This window comes from Dysidea avara, chromosome 13 (assembly GCF_963678975.1).
Source record: "Dysidea avara chromosome 13, odDysAvar1.4, whole genome shotgun sequence".
In the NCBI taxonomy this organism is placed as follows: Eukaryota; Metazoa; Porifera; class Demospongiae; order Dictyoceratida; family Dysideidae; genus Dysidea; species Dysidea avara.
Genome location: NC_089284.1, coordinates 9,373,785 through 9,396,390, shown reverse-complemented (window position 1 = coordinate 9,396,390; position 22,606 = coordinate 9,373,785). Strand labels below are relative to the sequence as shown.

General features: G+C 37.6%; 1 protein-coding gene across 3 annotated transcripts in view; it reads right to left on the bottom strand.

Annotated features, from left to right (window-relative positions):
* The window catches only part of LOC136242026 (beta-hexosaminidase subunit B2-like), a 55,365-nt gene that overhangs the window by 30,281 nt on the left and 2,478 nt on the right, over positions 1-22,606 (bottom strand). For all 3 annotated transcript variants that reach the window (XR_010694447.1, XM_066033346.1, XM_066033345.1), the window contains exons 2-9: positions 13,507-14,032; positions 12,650-12,766; positions 9,458-9,577; positions 8,250-8,369; positions 6,996-7,083; positions 6,485-6,602; positions 3,798-3,892; positions 3,667-3,740 (exon numbers count right to left, since the gene is read on the bottom strand). Coding sequence is in view for 2 of the 3 variants with exons in the window: in XM_066033346.1 (XP_065889418.1) it covers positions 3,667-3,740; positions 3,798-3,892; positions 6,485-6,602; positions 6,996-7,083; positions 8,250-8,369; positions 9,458-9,577; positions 12,650-12,766; positions 13,507-14,032 (1,258 nt within the window). In the remaining variant the exon portion in view is untranslated. The remainder of the gene's footprint in view (positions 1-3,666; positions 3,741-3,797; positions 3,893-6,484; positions 6,603-6,995; positions 7,084-8,249; positions 8,370-9,457; positions 9,578-12,649; positions 12,767-13,506; positions 14,033-22,606) is intronic.

Genomic DNA, 22,606 nt, shown 5'->3' with positions numbered 1-22,606 from the left:
AGCTATGTTTACCCCATTATACAGCGCTATAAATGAAGAACAGTAGGAAAATCACCTCTGCAATCAATTCAGTCACCACAGACCATCCACAAGCCCCAACTACTCAAGATTTAACTGTGGCCATTACGCTTTGCTTTCACCTATTTCAGTCCATCACACAGCATTACAAATGAAGAACAGTACGAGAATCATCTCTGCAATTAATCCAGTTGCTACGGAAAATACAGGTGAGATACCACAGGGAAGCCACATCACGCTACCACAAATTGATACCTTTCATTGTCAGCAAAACAAAATGGAACACAAAGAAGGACAAAGGAAAGTCCGAGATGCATTTACTGTATGTATACGATTGGCGAAAAGGCACATCTCAGGAGAAAGCGATGTCAAATAGTGAAGAAATCAAGCCCGTAGCTATATGCATTGTTGAGTTATGCACTGTTGAGTTATGCATTGTTGAGTTATGCATTGTTGAGCTATGCTTGGCTGAAGGCATCAGTTAGTTAGTCAGAATAAAATTCTGCTTAATTTTAAAATTTTAAAATTCCATAGAGAGAAGGGTTTGCATGGGGTTGGTCTGCAGACATTTTTGGGTTTGGCTGTGCCTAACCAATACTGCCATGTTGTCATATAAGGGAAATTGAGGCTAGTTTTAGGGTGATATTTTTAGCTGGAAAAGCCCAGTTCTGCATAATCCTACCATATTGTATGATGCTGTATTTGACCAGTTAATGGCCACAGCTCATATAATAGCTGCCCCCTGATAGTAGCTGCTCCACAGCCTATAATTATAGTCATAAGAGCCACCCTCAGATAAGAGCCGTGGCATGTATCTGAATTATACTGATGAAAGTGTTGTTCAGACATGGCTGAAGCAGAAACCGGACAAAGTTTTTTAAGCCAGGAAATATTGAGAGAAGTTAAAATGAATGATATCATTGAAGGATGATTAAACAAGGTCAATCACCCATGAATCTGTATAAACGCTGCAAGCTATTACCACACAAGCCCATATATAGTAGCCACCTTCGTATAGTAGCTGCCGGGTTTTCTTTGCTGAAAGTTATAGTAGCCACGGCTATTAACTGGTCAAATACTGTATAAACGTAATCTTTTGCTTACACCTATATAAGAGGTTAATTGTATGACAATCATTCATATGCACCCCACATAGAAACACATACTTTGAATTTACTACCAAGAGTTAATAATAAGAGAGGATACTCTTGTTAACACTTTATGGACATTTGGAAAATCATGCCCCCCAAAAAATTTAGGTGTCAAATACAGTGTGCAAATATACAATAGCTGCGTCCAAATACATAATATACAATAGTTAACAGTTAGTACCATCAAGAGTACATAAGTATGTACTCTTGGTAACATGTCTCTGGAGTGAATGATGAAGGGCAGGCCATCCCTCAGTAATACCTCTTTCTCTCAAAATCAATGGGATGGTGACCCAAATTGAAGGAATTGTACATGTGCTGTTAATAAATAGGTCCAGTGAATTGTATGTTATAGGTCACTGCAGTGACAAACTGTCATCTGTGACATGGCGGAAGGAATAAGTGTGGGTAACAGAAGCAAGGACAGGACAAAAATTGTGAAGAGGTCCCCAACATCGTGAATCTAACAATTTACACAATAGGCCAATAGAGCTGGCATTACGACGAGAGGCCAGTGACGAAAAGGTGGTACCACACAACCTCAGCCATCTTCTGAATCGAGTCTAATTTAAGTAGATGGGTGGCAGAAGCTCCCATAAAGATAATGTTTCCATATTTACCTACTGGTCTAATAAAAGATTTAAAAGCAATAGCAGAATTTTGAGATACTGTAAATAGAGCAGTCAATGCGATACTCTAATAGAACAGTCAACACAATAACTCTAATAGAGCAGTCAACTATAGGTTTCAGTTACCAATCTTATAGTTTGTATTGATACTTCCAGTGATAGATGCTTCCAAATTCAATCTCAGAGGGTTAAATTTAAAAAAAGTTCCTGTGGGGGCATGCCCACAGTTCTCCGTTTTGCCATATTACATGTAGCCTGACCACTTTTTTTGGGCTTTGCTACGGATTTGAATATAGTAAGACCACTCTGACCAAGATAATCTTTAACACGATAAATAGCACCCAATCATTGGTGAGAACAAGTAGCCAACTGAAAAATCATATAGCTCTAGGTAAGTTTGCAGTCAAAATGAACCCCCAGAATTTCATTACATCTACTTTTGCGATACAAAGGGCATCCATGAACTAAGGTGGGTACAAATCACCATCCTTTATAAGTGATACCAAGAAAACTCTTGGTGATACACAAAGCAAATAACCATTATCAGGTTCAAAATTGATATTCCACTTCTGTCCCCAAGAGTAAATCCTACCCATGAGTAAATCCTACCCAAATAAGCATTCATTTCATCAGCTGCAACAATCCTATCATCCTCTGAAGGTATCACTTTTATGAGAGTTGAATTGTCAGCATAAGAAAACAAATCACAATGAAGAACTTAAAGGTGACGTCTATACAAGTTAAACAATACAGGAGACCAAATGCCGCCCTGCTGTGAATGGTCTCTGAGATGAAGTGATACCGTGTGCAACAACAAACAGAGATCTATGAGCACATTAAACAGTAAGCCTTACCCCTCATCTTCACACTCCAGAGATGTTGTAACAGGAAATTCCACCATACACTGTTGAAGGTGCCACAGGTGTCCAGAGACACAATTCAACATTCCATTTTGTGTTCTAAAGCCTGTAGAGCAGTAAACGCTCAAGCAGTACCACAATCTTGAGCCCCAGTGCCATTAATAAACCTAGGTGGAATACTGTATAAGGAAAGATATGTCTGTACAGCTTTGAGTAAATGACATGGTCAAACACCATAGCCAATGTAGGGAGTACAGCTATTGGACAATAGAACCGTGGGTCAGTAGCAGAACCTTTACGCTTATAAACAGGAATGATAAAAGACACTTTCCACAACAGTGGAAATTCTCCAGATCTACACACAGAGCAAAACAGCAAACATACCGGGTTACAAAGTTCCTCACAATACTTCAAAATATAGGGACTACCATCATCTGGACCAACGACCTTCTTCACATCAAGATAATGCAGTACACCAAGTTTTTTGTAGGTCACAGGGCAGATCGATTAGGAGTTTTAAATAATCCACTTATGTGTTCTTGGTAAGTTTCAATTTCTAGGTTCCAACTGCAACTTAGTACGGAGTGATCTTTGATAAAGACGAAAGGTGATAGCCCGAGCCCTTTCAGCAGCAAATACAGAATCATGGTAGGCTGGCCAATCACACCTATGCCAAGCTTGCAGTTTCCTTTGATAAGTTAGCTGGCAGTGTCAATCCCACCACACAGTGGGATGTTTGGTAGTAGGTAGTATAGAGGACACATATTGATCACAAGCCATTGTAAGGGTATGAACAAAAGTATCAATAGTATCAGGAATACATTCTGACTTCAAGGAGTCTCATTGAACTCAATGAAAATACCCGTGAAGGTGATTCTATCGGGCAGATTTCCAGTGATATACTTTTCTGGTTGGTAACAAAGATGGCACACGCAAAACATGCAATTAAATAGAATACAGAGAAAATGTGACAGTGGGGATAACAATACTATATACATTATTTCGTACCTTTCATAACCTTTTTTTACAATCTCCACAGCATTATGAAAAATCCATCCTTGGTATGCCATTCCTGGGATCTCCTATTGGACAAACCTTGCATAATTTGTTACTTCTAATGGATAAAATAAACTACATACAGTGTTGCTTCTAAATAATGCCTCCTCCCAACCAATGGGGGTCTTGCCGAGGGATAATATATAGTTAGCAATGTCCTTCTCCAATGTAGTAGTCCCTATGATAGAAAAAAAAATGTATGGTACAATATTAATGTGGTTATAGCTACGTATATTGGCTAATTTTTTTTGCTGCATCTACAGCAAAAGTCCTATATTGGTTACCGTATAACCGGAAAGTTTGGCGAGAGGAAACTTTGGCGAATTAGCTGCGACAGGATTTTGGCAAGAACAAAGTTTGACGAATTTGTTGAGCTAATACAGATTTGCATTGGACAAATGATTTGGCAGATTTTAGTTTGGCATAACATTGTTCACTCGCCAACCTTTCTTCCCGCCAAACTTTCTGGTTATACGGTATAACCCAGCCAGATACTATTTCTGTTTCACATGATACAGGAAATAGCTATTAATTGATCATTCTAATAGCAGCATAGCAGCTTTGAGATTTAACCTGGCTCCCAACTTGTGTTTTGGGACTACTGGTCTTACACCTGGGCTACTTTCTCCTAGCTCAGCTCCACAGTATGTATGCCCTTACTTAGACATGCACTTAATTATAGATGTAACAATATTATGACTTGTTACACAATACCACACTATGAATTTTTTTTGTTTTGAATATAACATGTTATATTATTTAGAAGCCCAAAGCCATCCAAGGACCAACCCACATAACCACATGTGGCTGTTACATCATAACTGGCAATATTACACATACTCAAAGTATGGTGCTGTCTCGGTGCTGCATGCAGCAAATATAAGAGCATCTTTAAATATATTTTAAATCAATACATGTATGTATACAATTATATGTATTTCCAATAGCGTCGCTATAGTCTCTAGTAGTTTCTAATGGTATCTTGAGGTCTCTCATAGTCTCTGATAGTCACTTACAGTCTCTTGCACTAGTCCCTAGTAGTCTCTGATAGTCTCTTACAGTCTCTACTAGTCTCTTATAGTCTCCTGTAGCCTCTCATAGTCTCTCACAGTCTCTAGTAGTCTCTCATAGTCTCTAGTAGTCATTTATAGTTTCTCATAGTCTCCTGACTCTAGTAGTCTCTACTAGTCTCTCATAGTCTTTACACTCTCTTATAGTCTCTCATAGTCTCTACTAGTCTCTCATACTCTCTCATAGCCTCTAGTAGCTGCTTATAGTCTCTCATAGTCTCTACTAGTCTCTCATACTCTCTCATAGCCTCTAGTAGCTGCTTATAATCTCTCATAGTCTCTACTAGTCTCTCATACTCTCTCATAGCCTCTAGTAGCTGCTTATAGTCTCTCATAGTCTCTACTAGTCTCTCATACTCTCTCATAGCCTCTAGTAGCTGCTTATAATCTCTCATAGTCTCTTGTAGTCTCTAGTAGTCTCCACTAGTCTCTCATGGTCTCTCACAGTCTCTCGTACCACAACAAGACAGCACCCAAAGTATCTGTGCTAGGTAGCTGTGATTTGTGCCTAACAAGAAGCAGCTTGCTTTGTTTGGAAGCCACCAAAGAAACAATCCTCTTGAGACTCTAAGAATAATACCAGCCTTTAGTTTTGAAGGCACCTGTGAAAGCACACTGGTTTGTAGCCAACACATTTTTATATTATGTTTTCTTGAGAGTGATAACTATAGGTCTGTTATGTAGGGAGGATGTTCTATCTGGATTCCAACCTGTATATGTAACAGGAAGGTGTCCCAGTGTGTAAAGAAGCGGAATAAAATTCTTCATTCAGAACTTTATAACTTGTTATTGGTATTTGTGGTTTATTGGAATTTTTGTAATAACTGGTTGGCATGCAAAAGTTCTACATTGCATTGTCAAATGCTATATTCTGGAATACATGATAGTTACGTAGATCACTCCATCAGTGATAAATTTACAAACTTAATCCTTTTAGCACATTGATTGATAATTATTGTAAAAGTGGAAAGATAAGTCCTTCACAGCAAATTTGATGCCTGCAAGTAGCCAGTATCTTGGAATAAGATGAGGGACTATAATGCGTGAGGTACAATCCTGTACTTTGGCCTCTGTAGAGTAGAAGGTTAGCTAGGCCAATCTTTGAAGCATTAGTTTGATTCCTGTAGCTTCCCTTCTTCCTGTATCAAAATAAGAATATTTGTGTGGCTTCATAAGGCACTAGCACCCTTATGTAAGTTACAAAGTTACTAAAATTACGTTGTTGCTTAAATTACACCACTGCTTAAGGTTGTCTATTAACGCTACTACAGGGCCTGAGTGTTACTGTGTTTCAAAGTCTAACTAAATTAGATCACACTTCATTGTTGTACTTTCTTAGCTGCTTGTGACACAAGAAATCTAGTAGATATAAGCCCGTGCATTTCACCTCCCTCTAATCACAACAGTGTTTACTATTTGATTAGTCTAAACGCTCACACTTTTCCAGTATCAACCCCAAAGACAGGAATCTAATGAAATAAAAACAAAGGATATAGCTACAGGATTTGGATACTAGCAGTCAATCAAATTCAATAATTCTGTCTAAGAGGAATTGAACAGTTCTTTATCAGGAAATCAACATACTGTAAAATGATGGTAATTTGCAAGCTAACAAATTTCTAGAACTATAGGCTTTTGCTCCAATGTGCTGCAAGACATTGTATTACAAAGTACATTCATTCATTCATCAATTAACAGACCTTCAAGACTGCATTTATGATTAACTCTAGTCTCATCAGCTCCCATGTGAAAGTACTGGTCTGGAAATATACTGACTAACTCATCAATCAGTTTTTTCAAAGTCCTCAAACTCTTTCCCTTCAAATAAAACACACTAGGAAACTTACACACACTTGTGGGATTTCATTGCAAAACAGGCCATACAATATTAATAACACAGTACTGATCGTGAAGATTTGCATTTTCTAGTCATTTTCCTACAAAAATATTAACCAAAACACCAGCTTCCCACAAAATGTTATGGCAGTATTCATTACATATAACAAAGGCCAACCATTTCTACAGTGTGACTCAAATTGTTCTTAGCTTAAAATTTTCATAATAAGAAACATAAAGCCACTGGTTTGCTAACGCAAATCGACACTGTGTTGTTAGTGAAATGAAATGAGAAAGGAAACATCTTGCTCAGGAAACCAATAAGCGTGCCATACAGCAAGTATATACACTCTGTTAATCTATAGTCCTAATCACCTTAGGGTCATTGTAAACCTGCCTGTTGTCGTCACTGCAGAACTCAATATGCTCACCTGCAAGTGGACTAAGCCCCTTGGTATGTCCACTGGAGTACATAAACACACAATAAGTATCAACAGCTACAATTATATCAAAACTATATAGGTTATTTAGCACTATATCATATACGTACGTATCCCTAAAGAAAATCTATAATTATTGTATAGCATGAAAAATTTATATGGAATTTAATGTTAACTACACAGTTGGAGTCACAACCATAAAATTACAAATCTGTTAATGCAAAGCGGAAAATGCAGCCAGCATAGATTTTATTTTGGTATTCTGTGGTCATATCAATAACATCAGTGTTCACTACAGAAATACACTTGCTGCATACAAGAGTATCTGTTGCTCTGCTAAAGGGCTTCAGTCTTCATGAACTCAACAAGTGTGAAAGCTTCAGCTACTAGTTACAGAAAACACTACAACTGCTACACTCCATACAATTGTACATGTGGTACCCACAAGTGAAACTATATTGTGAAAGAATCATGCATGATCTCTAATGAGGTTTTGAAGCACTGGTAAAGTGCATCTTAATATAAAATATTACTATTAGCACCGCCTTTGTAAAATTAAAAGTTCGTCAACTTAATATAGTAGTGTAAAATGGTAAGACTGCAAAATTTTATTACCATCTAATTTTCATCCTATAAGGTACTGCGCACGTGGTTGCTGACTGTACTATACAGGAAGGAACTGGAAGATAACACTGGATGTGAGAGTTCTTCAAACTAGGCTTGAGCCAATTATGCTTTGAATATTGCCTATTATGCTTTTGAGCAGTGCTCAAAAATCCAGCCTATTATGCTCAAAAGCTGACTGTTTTATTAGAGTATATCTGCATTTCCTGACTGCTGTATTAGAGTAAGTGACTGCTCTATTAGAGTATCTCAATCTTATTTCCATAAAGTGTGAATAATCAGTCAAGAAATACTAAAAATAAAAACACTGCAAGGTTTTTGATATGAAATGCAGTAATAATGTGTAGTGTGTTCATGTTGTGCAGTAGTTTTGGTGCATGCATTGCACGTTTTAATTAAAATTCTTGAAAATCGTCCTATTATGCTGGCTTAATGCTTGATGCTTTTGCTAGCCTATTATGCTCGAAATTATGCCGGTATAATTGGTGCAAGCCTACTTCAAACATATTAAATTTCTATTCTATGGTTTGTTACACTTGTATATGAACTCTTGTTTAATACTTACGGAAGATCAATTTCTGGGATAACTCTTATTCCTCTCTGTCTTGCATACTCTATAAAATCTCTGACATCTTTCTTTGTATAAAACTGACCAGGCTTTAAGTGAGCAGTGAGCTGGGGAAACCTGAAATGATATATAGTACACTTACACACCTACTTTGATAATTCAGTTGGCATGCATTGACTGGCACAATGGTCATTGTTGGCATAAGTGTACCTTTGTTCCGAAGCCACTCAGTTATAAATTCCACCAGCTTGTGGCCTGGTTAGGAGGTTCCAGAAACACTTGTTTAAAAATCAACATGATTGAGTTGGTTTGCTTAGCAATTAGCAATATATGTGTCATAAATTCAACAAATTTCCATTGTGCCTATTTCCTTCTGTGAAACCTCAGTTATCTGAATACTAGTCACCCCAAAATCAAAAGATGATTGTCCAATTAACATAGTTGAGTACCCACACATTGTTTTATATGGGTGTTTACCGTATAGCCAAGGGAAAATATTTCAAAGCCAAGCAATGTTGAAATGAAAAGTTGTGCAAACAATCTATATGGAGATCTAGATAAAATTTGTACTGCTAGCTCCCAAACTCTCGAAATCAGAAAAATTTCCCCCCTTGAAATGTTTAGACTATACATTACTTAAATCCTTGAAGTTACAAGAATACTAGATGGTGTTCAGGGTATTAAGTAACTGGATCAAATATATTCTTAAAAATCATTCTGAAATGACTGTTCAATTAGAGTACTTCAAGTGGGGTATGTTTTATTAGAGTAACAGATTACATTCTGTTTCAATGAAGAGATCTGTTTCATAAATGAACAGGGTTCAAGTATCCAAACAATTCACTATCATTGCCTGGTGTTCAGGTAGCAAAGGGTCTATAATGACTAGGTCTATATCTTTTACAGCGCAAAATTCTCTTCATTCAAACTCACTGTAAGCTTACATCAGTTGCATCAAAGCTAGCTATGCCACTGAGGCTAGCTATGTGAAATTCATCACTCGTTTAACTAGTCATATGTACATTGCAGCACCCATACAAAACCTGTGGTCAATTGGGTGGGACCAGATTGAAGAGCAAAAAGTTTGGTCCAGAATCAATGAGTATAATGTTTCAAAATTGCTAAGTACAAGGGACCAAAATATTTTTTAGTGATTTTTTTTATTGACAGTTTCACAGTACAATCTATGCTATAATACAACTTACACTTCACTCTCCACACTGTATCTACATTCATCACTGAGGTGAAAATGAAACACATTCATCTTAAGGTAACTGAGTGTGTCCAACAGAGTGTACACTAATTCTTTAGGAGCAATTCTTCGTCTGAAAGGGAGCAAAAGAACATTAGAAGCTGCTTAAGTACATCAGCTGAGCATGCAAGCAGGCAAGGAGACACATTACAATCTTTTGTGGCAGATCTCCTTAAATTTTACTCATTAGTAGTGACTTCACTAGCTAGATATCGTTGTGTTTACCATAGCAAACAACCCAATATAACACTATATTTCTATTAGGCCCTCAGCAATACTTTACTTCCATTTCTTTAACAATGATTGAGATACCCTAGGAGAGCAGTCTAGTAACTACTTTATTAGAGCAATCGAAGACACAGTTCAGGACAACTTTCACCATCCAATTTTATTTCATAGTTTGTAGTGCAATTGTAAACAAAAAGTAACAATCCCAGAGCTTCTAAATCTTTTTTTAAATCTTGAGCTACATTAAATTTTCAGAAACTACCTTTTATAAATCCTATGGTGCATGCATCCATAAATGCATCGATTACTTCTATACAACTATTTTGTGTTAAACAAATGTCTTCTGTGAGATTCAAGAACACTTTACTGACACAAGTACACAAAAAATTGGAATTTTCAATGACCATAGCACATCGATAAAAAGTACTGAAACAAGTTAGAGTAGTCATGGGAAGTGTTATATCCCTACTGTGCTCAAGATACCGTAACAGAAATGCACAGTAGGGATATAACACTTCTTATTGTTTTACTATCATGGACCACTCCAGTACTTTTATCGATGTGCTGTGGTCCCTACTCTAGTTGAAAATTCCAAATTTTTTTGTGTACTTGTTTGTTGACTTTTTTGTAAATAATTATTATGACTGGTGAACCCATGCATACCACATCTGAAATCGTGCCACGCACCCCAGCTATGTTAATTTTGTCTGTAAAGTGAAGTATCCATTACGCTTCGTTGTCAGCTATGTTCAACCCGTTACACAGCATTTTGAATCAATAACTGTTCGAAAAGCACCTCTGCAATCCCTGCATACCGAAAGAAATGGTGCCACATATCCCAATTGTATCGATTATCGTCCATATGAAAAGTGAAGTATCCACTACGTTTCGTTATTGGCTATGTTCAACCCATTACACAGCAGTACGAATCAAGAACCGTTCGAAAGCACCTCTGCTAACAAAATAGCCTCTATGACAAACATGGACAATTTCCATTACGTAGGGAAGCCATCACATGCTACCACTAAATCAACACTTTTCACTTTCAGCAAATATGAATGGGACACAAAGGAGGATACTGGTAAGTCCATGAAGAATGCATTGTACATACTGCGGTATGCCAAAAGGCACCTCTCGGGCTGAAGCGACGTCAGACAGTGAAAAAATCAAGCCTGTAGCCTTAGCTTTTATCAAGTTACGCTTGTCTGAAGGCATCAGTCAGTTACTTAGTCAGTCAATCAGTTACTTACTCAGTCAGTCAGTTACTTACTCAGTCAGTCAGTCGGTCACTAGAAAATACCATTAAATAATTTTTTTTTTCAATTCCATAGCAACTTGTTGAGAGCGTTTCGGGTTGATCTGAAAGCTTGTTTGGGCTTACGCAGTTTTACCTAACCTCATTGTTGTCAGGGAAATTGAGGCTGTTTTTTGGGTGATGTTATTTCGTGGGTCACACCTGTATGATTCTTGTGATCTTTATTGTAAATCAATAGCTTTTGTATGCTGCTTGAAATTTCTTTTTATAAAAATGATATGGATACGACTGAGACTGTTATAAATCAAGGCTACTGTTCTGTATGTAAAAATCTTCTGTGAAAAGTTGCATGGTATGAAGGGCAATCTGTGCAAGAAACGATAGCACCTTGAAGTTTATAGTAGCACAGAAATTTCTCAAAATGTATACTTGATGTTTAATCAACCACACCTTCAGTGGGTGTATCATGACCTCACCCTTGAAGTATGTTATAAGTCAAGTTAGTTTCCACTCAGTGTTTAAAAATAATGTACTAATGTTTATCTAGTGGAAAGTTATGGGTGTTTTAAAATTTGGGAATTTATGGATGCAGGTACCATAGATCTGCCACTGTTCTGTATTTGGCTCAAAAACATTGGACCATTCCACTGTAACACTGTACCATAACTAAAAATACCATGAAAAGCAAATTAAAATACACATTTAGTAAGTGACACGTGCTGCCCAAAATACTACCAGTAAAAACCATCAATTAAACATGATTATACAATTACAGTCTATTTTATGGAATAGCCTTAGTGTATCTAACTTCAAATCCAGAAACAAGAAAACACTCATGTACTCACAGACAGCCGGATATTAATCATCAAAATCTGTATTTTCATCTGCCTGCCTGCCTGCCTGCCAAGGCTGGAGGCCAAATGAAGCAGTGTATGGCCACCATATCATGTCATAATAACAAACACACTGGCAGCTTGTGGCTTTTCTGGTTCTGAAAAGTATCTATCTTCTGAGCTTTGCCTTTCCTTTATATTCAAGTATATGATTGTCTTCCTCTTTCATACAAGGGAACCACACTGAGGCCTTACTTTTCCAGCATTGACAAGTTTCTTTAGAGGAACATATGTAGATGCCACAAAACTATTTGAAGTGCTTAAGCCACTGTGGGTGGAGTAGATATGTGTGGCTGTGAGTATAAAACGATCGCTGATCCAACCGTACCCCTTAATAATTGCTACAATCAGTTGCAGTTTTGCAGTAGAAAACTAGACATGACAAACCGTGCCCCTTACTCTATTATGTAGTTCATTTAAGACAAGCAGGGAGATCAATATGTATTCTAATAAAGCAGTCACAGCCACATGTGTACAACATTGCCATGCTATAACAAAAAAGTTAACAAACTACTAATGTAAACATGTAGTAGGATTCCAGCAATAAAAAGTAGTGAAACAAAAGATATGTGATGGGATGGTACAGGTAGCTATTACACAACATAACAATGTGGGAAAATTACTACTCTGGCATTAAACAGATGGTGATACCATTCCAATGTAGGGATTTTCCCACATAGCTATGTTGAAATGGCTACCATCATTCATACCTCTTGTTTCATTACTTTTTATCGCTGTAACCCTACTTCATTTTAAAATTATTACTTACCCAACATCAAGCAGTAAGCCACGATGTCTATACATGGGGTAATCCTTGATGTGAACTTGTGAATAGGAAATACAAGAGTGATTGAAGAATAATTGTGATATGGTCTCCAATCCATAACTAAAACACGAACAACACAACAGTATGGGTATGAAAAACAGCCAATACCACAAATCCAGAAATATATTCACATGAAACAAACTTTCGTAGATTTTGTGAGCTAAACAAGTTTTAGCCATGACAATTAACTGTCGTCGATCAAAGTAGGTGACAAATGAAATTTAAGAAAGACTACATCATTAAGATGAAAGTTTGCTTTCTGGATTTACAGTATTCAACATCTGTGTGTGTTCTACTAGAGTAACACAATCCGGCGGTCAACAATCAAGAGCAAAAACATGGATTATGTGACCCTTGCAATTAGCGGTGTAGAAAGTTGTTGATTTGACCGGCACTAACTTGGGCTGAGAATCTCTGGAAGCAGGGTACAACCCCTCAGGCCCTGAAGCTATAGTCATTTTATTCATCAATTTTATCAGCATTTCACAGGAATAATTAAGACTACCATCAACTTTTTATCCTAATCGCTTAACTATACAAAAGCTGATTATGGCAAAGTATTAGAGAGAATTACATTAAATAAGTGACAATAGGCTCATGCAGTTATGTCGGGGTTTTGCAGATCCAGTCAAATATGATGGGTGCTACCATTGGCTACATCAATGTGTGTTATATTGTGCCCACCTCATAGAGGTTAGCAGCATTAGCAGTTTGGCACACACATACACTCGTACCCATACATATACAGACACATGCACTCAGACACACACACACACACACACACACACACACACACTTACATGGCACCAAATGGTGAAGTAGCAATAATGGTGACATCTTTACTCTCACTATTGATTATGACTTCATATTTTCTATCACCATTGAGATCTTCACTATCATCAGATACAAGAACATTAATAGTGTTTAGTTCAACAGCCTTGTGTGTACACTTGCTGTGGTCACCAGTAGTAATCAATGATTTATATCTCTCAACTGCATCCTGGAGGATCTTAGAAGCAGCATTCACTTTAAACTTCACATCTCTACTAATAAACATGGACACGTCTTCACTGACTAATACTGAGGTGTGTCTGGGTAGTGGCCATATTGGTAGAGTAGTGCTCAGTAAAGTACTGTCTGGTAATTTAGTATCTGCTGGTATAGTATTGTCTGGTGGTATAGTATTGTCTGGTGGTATAGTATTGTTTGGTAGTGTAGTGTTAAGTAGAGTATCAGTTGGTAAAGTAGTGTCAATCAACAATTCTGATTTACTCCACTGAGGTACTAAACCTTTTGTGTTGAGGGTGGTAGGCAAGGGCATTACATCTAGCCGAAAATAAACATAGGTATTAAACACACATACCACTAGACTTGCATAGTAGTTGATTCCTTGATAATTTTCATTATTATAGCTCTTTCCACTCATTGATTTGCAATTCTTTGCAAAGTTGTATTAGTGGATATATTTTAGTGTTTTGCTTAAGCCATAATGAATATTAGCTTAGCTTTGAACAGCATGTCCACATCATTTTATCTTTATAGTCATGCAAGCAAGTTACAAAGTTGGTTACTAGTACTGTAGACAGAAATATGTGTAAAGTATTCACATGAAGAAGTTTGCTACAAAAACAGACATTACTGTGTTTATCACTGTAAATTTCACAAAATAACCTGCACAGCTAGTTCACAATGCTAATTGTTTTAGTGTAACACTAATGTAGTGAGCATTAAATGGAATTTGTTGCATACCAACAAATTAAAGTTATACATAGTAGTGAGACTGTACGGTTGTCTAACTGGTTGCATCATTCCATTTGTATTCATTGCAGGCTCATGCCATACACATACTAGGAACTATAGAATACCACAGAGTGTCAGCAATAACATACAGTATCAATCTAATTACACATCATTCATGACTTAACAAATCTAATTATACCTCAGTTGCTCCAGATGATTCTAGAACTTTCATCACAAATTAGTGTAGAATATAAAAGCCAGTGGCAGTGGGAAGGCTGCATTTGACTAAACAGCAATCTACCTTGAGCTGGTTTATCTCTCTATTTACCCACCCAACCCCCTCCCCCTTAGATAATACTTGTGCAAATATCTAGTAGGAATCGATGTGTACCTCAGTATGGGACTCCTCCCCCCCCTTTAACCCAAGTGCACCCATTACCTCTTTTCATTTCTCAAAAAAATATATTGGTAACTGAGGATTGAGGGCGTTTTGCTGCCTTACATATTATGATAACTTCTGTGCTTACATATTACATTTCAACCTTATATCCTAGAAGTACTCAGTTGTTGCTGTAATTCTCCCAGCTATGGTGTTTGCTGCTGCAATAAGTAAGGTGTTTGCTACTGCAATAAGTACTGTGTGTGTTACTGTAATGTAATGTGTGTGCTAGTGCATGAGTAATGTGCGCTCACTGTTGCAATAGGCAATAATATATATTTGCTGCTGCAATAATAAATGTGTTCTTTGCTATGGCAATAAGTAATGTTTGCTGCTGCAATAAGTAATGTGTGTTGGCTGCTGCAATAAGTAATGTGTGTGGTAATGTATGTTTTCTGTTGCAATAAGTAATGTGTGTTGGCTGCTGCAATAGGTAATGTGTGTGATAATGTATGTTTTCTGTTGCAATAAGTAATGTGTGTTGGCTGCTGCAATAAGTAATGTGTGTGGTAATGTATGTTTTCTGTTGCAATAAGTAATGTATGTTTGCCACTGCGATAAGTATTGTGTATGTAATGTGTGTGCTACTGCTAGTAGTAATGTGTGTGCTACTGCTAGTAGTAATGTGTGTGCTACTGCTAGTAGTAATGTGTGTGCTACTGCTAGTAGTATAGTGTGTGCTACTGCTAGTAGTATTGTGTGTGCTACTGCTAGTAGTAATGTGTGTGCTACTGCTAGTAGTAATGTGTGTGCTACTGCTAGTAGTATAGTGTGTGCTACTGCTAGTAGTATTGTGTGTGCTACTGCTAGTAGTAATGTGTGTGCTACTGCTAGTAGTAATGTGTGTGCTACTGCTAGTAGTAATGTGTGTGCTACTGCTAGTAGTAATGTGTGTGCTACTGCTAGTAGTAATGTGTGTGCTACTGCTAGTAGTAATGTGTGTGCTACTGCTAGTAGTAATGTGTGTGCTACTGCTAGTAGTAATGTGTGTGCTACTGCTAGTAGTAATGTGTGTGCTACTGCTAGTAGTAATGTGTGTGCTACTGCTAGTAGTAATGTGTGTGCTACTGCTAGTAGTAATGTGTGTGCTACTGCTAGTAGTAATGTGTGTTCGCTGCTGCGATAAGTTGCATGCTTGCTGCTGCAATAAGTAATGCGTGTTTGTGCTACTTGCCAGTATTAATGTGTGTTCACCGCTGCAACAAGTAATGTGTCTGCTGCTGCAATAAGTAATGCGTGTTTACTGCTGCAATAAGTGTTTACTGCTGCAATAAATATCATGTGTTTGCTGCTTAGTAGCAATATGTGTTCATTGCTGCAATCAGTAATGTGTTTGCTGCAGCAATAAGTAATGTGTGTTTGTTGCTGCAATAAGTAATTATGTGTTTGCTGCTGTAAGTGTTGCATGCTTATGTACTTTCGCTGTTTAAAGTAATGTGGTATTGCTGCTGCTGCTGTAACTACTGTTGTTGTGCTACATGAGGCGCAGAAACTGCTAAGCTCACTGTTCTATGGAACAACGTATTATTACAAAAACTAAGGTGTCACCTAATTGATTGGATTGTTGTTGCTCATGAGCCATAGCATTGCTTAGAAATTTACTTAACAGTAACATTATGTAAACAGTTTATGGTTTCAATCCAACGTTGAAACCGGGTCACTACTGCTGACCTGGATGACCCACTGACCCGGATGAATTAAAGCCGAGACGTGTTTCAGCTAGTCTCGAGCGAACGAACGAGTCTACATTTTGAGTGTTCGATTCGTGTTGAGTAAATATTGCAACTTCAACCTAGCTGTAGGTTGAAGACCAAAAAAAAAAAAAAAGTCTTCACCTACTGACAATAGCTACCCCTCACCATAGATACCCTCAGTTTCGTGCTACATACTGCACTTACTAACAAATGGGCGTGGCTGAGCATATGTTGATAATGCATTAAGTGGGCGTGGCTCACGAAGAGCTACGCGATAGCGTTTATAAGTTCCACGTCGTCAAACGAACAACTTCGTTTCTCACGTGATCCAATCCGGGTCAGACCCGGATAAATTGTAAACCGGGTCAGACCCGGATGACCCGACCCGGTTTCAACGCTGTTTCAATCACGCATGGTAATCATGTTTGCTTGATCAGTGTGTGGTGCCTCATACTATGTTGTTATGGTGGAGTAAGGTGGGAGGAAGGGGGCGATAGGAGACTCCACACACTGAGAATTCTGAGGGTGTTAGTACTCACTTAGTATGTTGATGGGTGTTAAGAGGTTGGAATACCATTAGAGCGTTCCCATCCAAATATCCACGACTGAATTTGCCATAGAACAAGAAAGTGATTATCAACCCACATGATGTGCTTAAATTTCCTCTGATTTTCTTCTGCTATAGCTCATTTAAATCGCCATTCACTGCTCTTTCCAAATCTAGTCCGGAATCTGAGGTATCTATCACGTGTTACTATGCCATTTATTACATGACCCTGAAATGCTCAATACAAAATGTATGGGGGAATTTGCTACACAGCATTGGTTTAGGCCATTTCGATGTGCCAAAATTTCCCTGAATATAGGGCTTTGTGCTCAGAGTTGCTCTACACGTATCACACCTGGAAAGTTGCTAAACGTACATGAGGTAGCTAGGGCCTAGGTGGTATACAATGATAAATTAATAGTTGTTCAATAGAAATGTATTGGACATGCCTGTACCAGTTGGCATTTTTGTCATTCAAGGGATGTCATGTATAGGTACATGATGTAGGAAGATCTGCAACCACGATCAAAGTCTTTGATCTGTAACCTTTTTCAATCTTTGACCTGTGACTTAGCAACAAGTCAGTACTTTTTATTGTGGGTTGGAGTTTTTTTTTATCCTTGACCATTGACTTGGCACAAATTTGGTGACGTTGACCTGTGAGTTTGATCACAGTCGCAGATCTACGTACAGTAAGTGCCTGTGTGTCACCAAGCAAATGTTCACACACTTCTTCATATAAGTGACCAAGCTATTTATTTATCAATACTGTGAAACTTCACAAATAGAAGGTTATACACAGTTAAAGTTCAGCTATTAATTGCAAAGTAATGATTACGTAGTGTGGATTTTAACTAGCTAGCTACCACCATATGAAGAAGTTTGCTACAAGGTCAGACATTATTGTGCTTAATCACGGAAACACAGTAATTTTCACAAACTAACCTGCAGAACTAATTCACAGTGCTTTTATTTATTGTAACACTAATTAGTGAAAGTTAATTGGTGTCAAGACGTTGAAATAGCTCCAGAGCGTTCCCTTCCAAATATGCTTATATTTTCTCTGATTTATGTTAATTATTATTCACTACTCTTTCAAAATCTGGTCTGGAATCTGAGGTATCTATCACATGTTGCAGGTTATTATGCTTTTTATTACATGCCCATGAAATACCCAATACAAAATGTATGGGGAAATTTGCTACACCAGGTCGGTTTAGGTCATTTTGATGTGCCAAATTGGACTTCTGGCATTATTGTACTTGCAGTTGCACAGTAGCAGTATACTCAATCTTGAGATTGTACAGTACATAGGCAGTGGTCACTGAACCGAAAGTCAGCTCAATAATGCCAGAGCTATTGAACCGACAGTCACGTGACACTCACTGAATTGACTTTTACGGGCTATAAGAAGGGCCAAATAATTCCAAACAACAAATCAAACAGTAGAATAGATGTTTATTGAATCTATTATTATTATTATCGAATCTGCTTTAATAAAATCACGTGATTCCTGCACTTTAACACTCTGTGAATTTAATTGTACAGTATTGAAAATCAGACAAGGTTGGTCGTGTGTCATCATTCATCTCATGATCTCAAAGAAATGTTGAACTAATTCAACATTGGCATTCTGCAGGACAAATTCCAACACCTTCTCAATACAACATGCTGCTTTCCTAACTGTTAAACCCCAGAGACAATGTTGGGCATGTCATAGGGTTATGACGCTTAACGAACCTCCTCTAATTGTAAATAATATATTAAAATATATCGGTGGAATTAGTTACTAAAGTATGATTCTATACAAAGTTTCATGTTGCACCTATAGCTTAAGGACATCCAACTGTTTTCTAAATGAAATGCATCATCAAGTAATTCATGTACAAAATGCATATCATTCACATCAACACACAGAATCCATTCTAAAGTATATACCCCAGTATGGCATGTCTCCGGTTAGCCTACATACTTCAAGAAGCCAATGTCAGTTTTATTGTTAGGTTGTCCCTGCACCTATAGCCTCTGCTGTAACCGTATAGGGGCTCCTAAAAAGCTGGTTCTCAATACTGACTGTGAGAACTTTAGATTAGAGCACCCAGCAAGTGATTGAAATTAATGCATGCAGCAGTAATGGCTTTACAGCCTTTTTTTACAACCTTTACAACCTTTTCTGACTCCCTGCTTAGTCATCTTGTTTAAGGTTTCCCTATACCAAAGTACTCACCCTGAGGATTGGAAGCCAGCACCGGTTCCCCACTTACAAGAAGGACAGCTGTAGTGATCCCAGCAATTACCGTCCAATTTCCCTTACCAGTGTCTGTTGCAAAGTGCTTGAACGTGTTATTTACTCAAATATCATGCATGTCACACCTAGAAAATTTTAATATATTGTCTGACAACCAATTTGGATTCTGTGCAATACGCTCAGCTTAACAGCAGTTACTCCGTACTATTCATGACCTTACACTAAATCTTAACAACAAAATGCAAACTGATGTAATCCTACTAGATTTTTGTAAAGCTTTTGATAAAGTGTCACATCGTCTACTGCTGCACAAACTAGATCATTATGGTATTAGAGACTCGATCTTTGAATGGATTATCTCCATTTCTAAGTGAACGCAGTCAAAGAGTGGTTTGTAATGGTTCTACACCAGCACCAGTAAATGTCACAAGTGGTGTTCCCCAAGGAACTGTTTTGGGCCCTTTGTTATTTCTTATTTACATTAATGATCTACCTAATGCTATCTCTTCATGTTGTAGCTTGTTTGCAGATGACTGCTTATTATATCTGACCAGGAAATTCTCCAATGTGACTTACACAGTTTAGAAGAATGGGTCAACAAGTGGTTGATGACCTTTAATGCCAACAAATGTGAAGCGCTCCAGATATCTTTAAGAAATATACTAAAATGTTAATGAAGCTACTGTACCTCAATTGAACAATTTAAGAATCAAATTAATCAATTGTATAAATTGCATAAATCCCCTCCCCCCCCCCCCCTTGTAAAGTCTTCGCTTGCAAAGTTGACACAGTAATAATAATAAATAAGTAAAAAAAAAACAAGCGGAGTGAAAGATTCACAGTCAACATTACGGTATACAATCCCCATATTCTCGCTTCTTCTCGAGCTCATGTTGACGAAAAAGGGAAGCAACCCGGTGTCACAGTGATATATGTTTCCTCGGGTAACGTGTTTCCCGCACACATATCCCTAGGGATCCGTGTTTCCCCGCACACATATCACTAACTCGCTAGCGACCTACAAGTCACAGTGATATGTGTTTCCCTGGGTAATATGTTTCCCCTTTATAAAGTCATGTGCAACGTACGTATAGTGTTAGCATAGGCGCGCATGCACTTTTAATAATCATAGTTAGCCATACCTATACAACTAATACTATAATTATACACGTTGATGGAGGAAATCAAGCCATTCACTGGCATTCAGCTATAACTGCTAAACCGTGCTGTGATTTGGCTATGTAGCTATAGCATCAGTTTAATAAACAGTAGCTGCAAGTACATGTATACAATAAAATACTATCTCTATATAGAGTAAATCATGTGTTTGCAGCTATGTATAACTAATCAATGTAGCTACAGCTTTGGCATGCAGTCAGTCATTATCTACCCCCTTGCTGGTTCTATCTGGGGTTCCCCAAGGGAGTATTTTGGGACCCCTACTCTTCATTATTTACATGAATGATTTACCATCTTGTATTACCATCAGTAAAACTTTACTATTCATTGATGACACCAAGATTTATAATACTGTTAGTAGCCCTGGAGATATTTCATTGTTTCAAAATGATTTACACTCAGCAACGTTGTGGAGTACAAGATATAATATGTTCTTTAATCCAAAAAATAGTGTCCACCTATATTAGGCCCCTATTCGGTGATTATTAGTTTCTCATCCAGCCTTTCTAATTATTATGATGCGGGCGGGAGGGTATTACCATTATGCCATTATTTTATAATATTAACACACTGATGTACAGACTTTGTTCAAATTGTCTTTCTTTCTTACTACAAACATTTCCTTCACCAGCTGATTCTACTTTTCGTTATCGCCAATTGTTTTTAGACAGTCAACTGAAAGCCTGCTTTGATGAAGTCGATAGAGCACGATTGCAACTGGCACTGCAGCAATTTGCTAAGGAAAACAACAGTTCTCCTGGCGATACATAGCGCATTGTAGCGTTCATCAACAAAAAATTATAACAGTTTGGTATTACGTGCTCTTCTGAGCATGCGCAGAGTAAATAATGGCTTACCATGCGGTAGCTTAAGAAGGATGCGGGCGGTGGATGAGAAACTAATAATCACCAAATAGGGGCCTTAATGCAAAAATCATCACTAATTACAAAATAGCTGACACACAGGTTCTAAGTAATAGTTAGACTTCAGACCCCTGTGGTCTGAAGTCTAAGTTATTTAGACCCTTATGTAGTTGTTGTACCTTAACATTGTTGACAGCTGCTTGTGACAGAGAAATGTAGCGTTCATTAGTAGAAACAAGCCATTACTCCACGGTTTAAAATTAATTTTCAGGTGGCGATGCGTTGCCAACGCTACCAGTCCGGGTGCACGTAATAAACATGAAAAGGGTCTAAGTAAACATGAAAAGGGTCTAAGTAACTTAGACACCTCCAAAATTCACCACAAAAAGGGTCTAACAAATAGTTCACATAAAAATCTTGGTACTATAATATCATCAGACCTATCTTGGGATCAACACTACAAAAACATAATCCCTAAGACCTACAGAATGCTAGGTCTGCTCCATCGCAGCTTTAGCAAGCATCAAACAGTGACAGCCAAGAGAACTTTGTATATTTCCTTAGTGAGATCGCAAGTTATATACTGTTCAGTGATTTGGAAACCTAACTATATCAAGGACATCACACTTATTGAGCAGGTCCAGAGAAGAGCAACAAAGTTTATTTTAAATGACTATAGTTCTGATTATTAGTATAGCTAACTAGTATAATTATTGTATTAGCTTATATAGTAGCTATATAGCTAGTTAGTTAACTATAGCTATATACATGCAATATGCATGGGTGTCTATTAGCTAGATAGCAATATATCTACTCAATGGTTGGATCGCGTACTGTTTGCAACTAGCCATAGGACCTTGGGCATAGGTGGATTTAGGAGACACTGTCAGGAGGGGCCAAGGGGGGGCAAGAAGTTTTAGTGCACAAAAGTGTTTATTTATTCCACTAAGAGGATAAGAATGGAATTCTAGTACACAAGTTGTATATATTCATTTGAATAGCTTTATTCAGCATAGCTATAGCTGGTTGAATGATGGACATACAGTTTTTAAGACTATCTAGTTATAGAAAATTTTTAAAAATTAGACCTCCTAGGTTTGAATTTGAGAGCATTTTTGATAGCACTTATAGCTAACAAAGTGTACGCTTTGCAATGCATACAAAGATTGGTTAGCCTATCTTAAGACAAA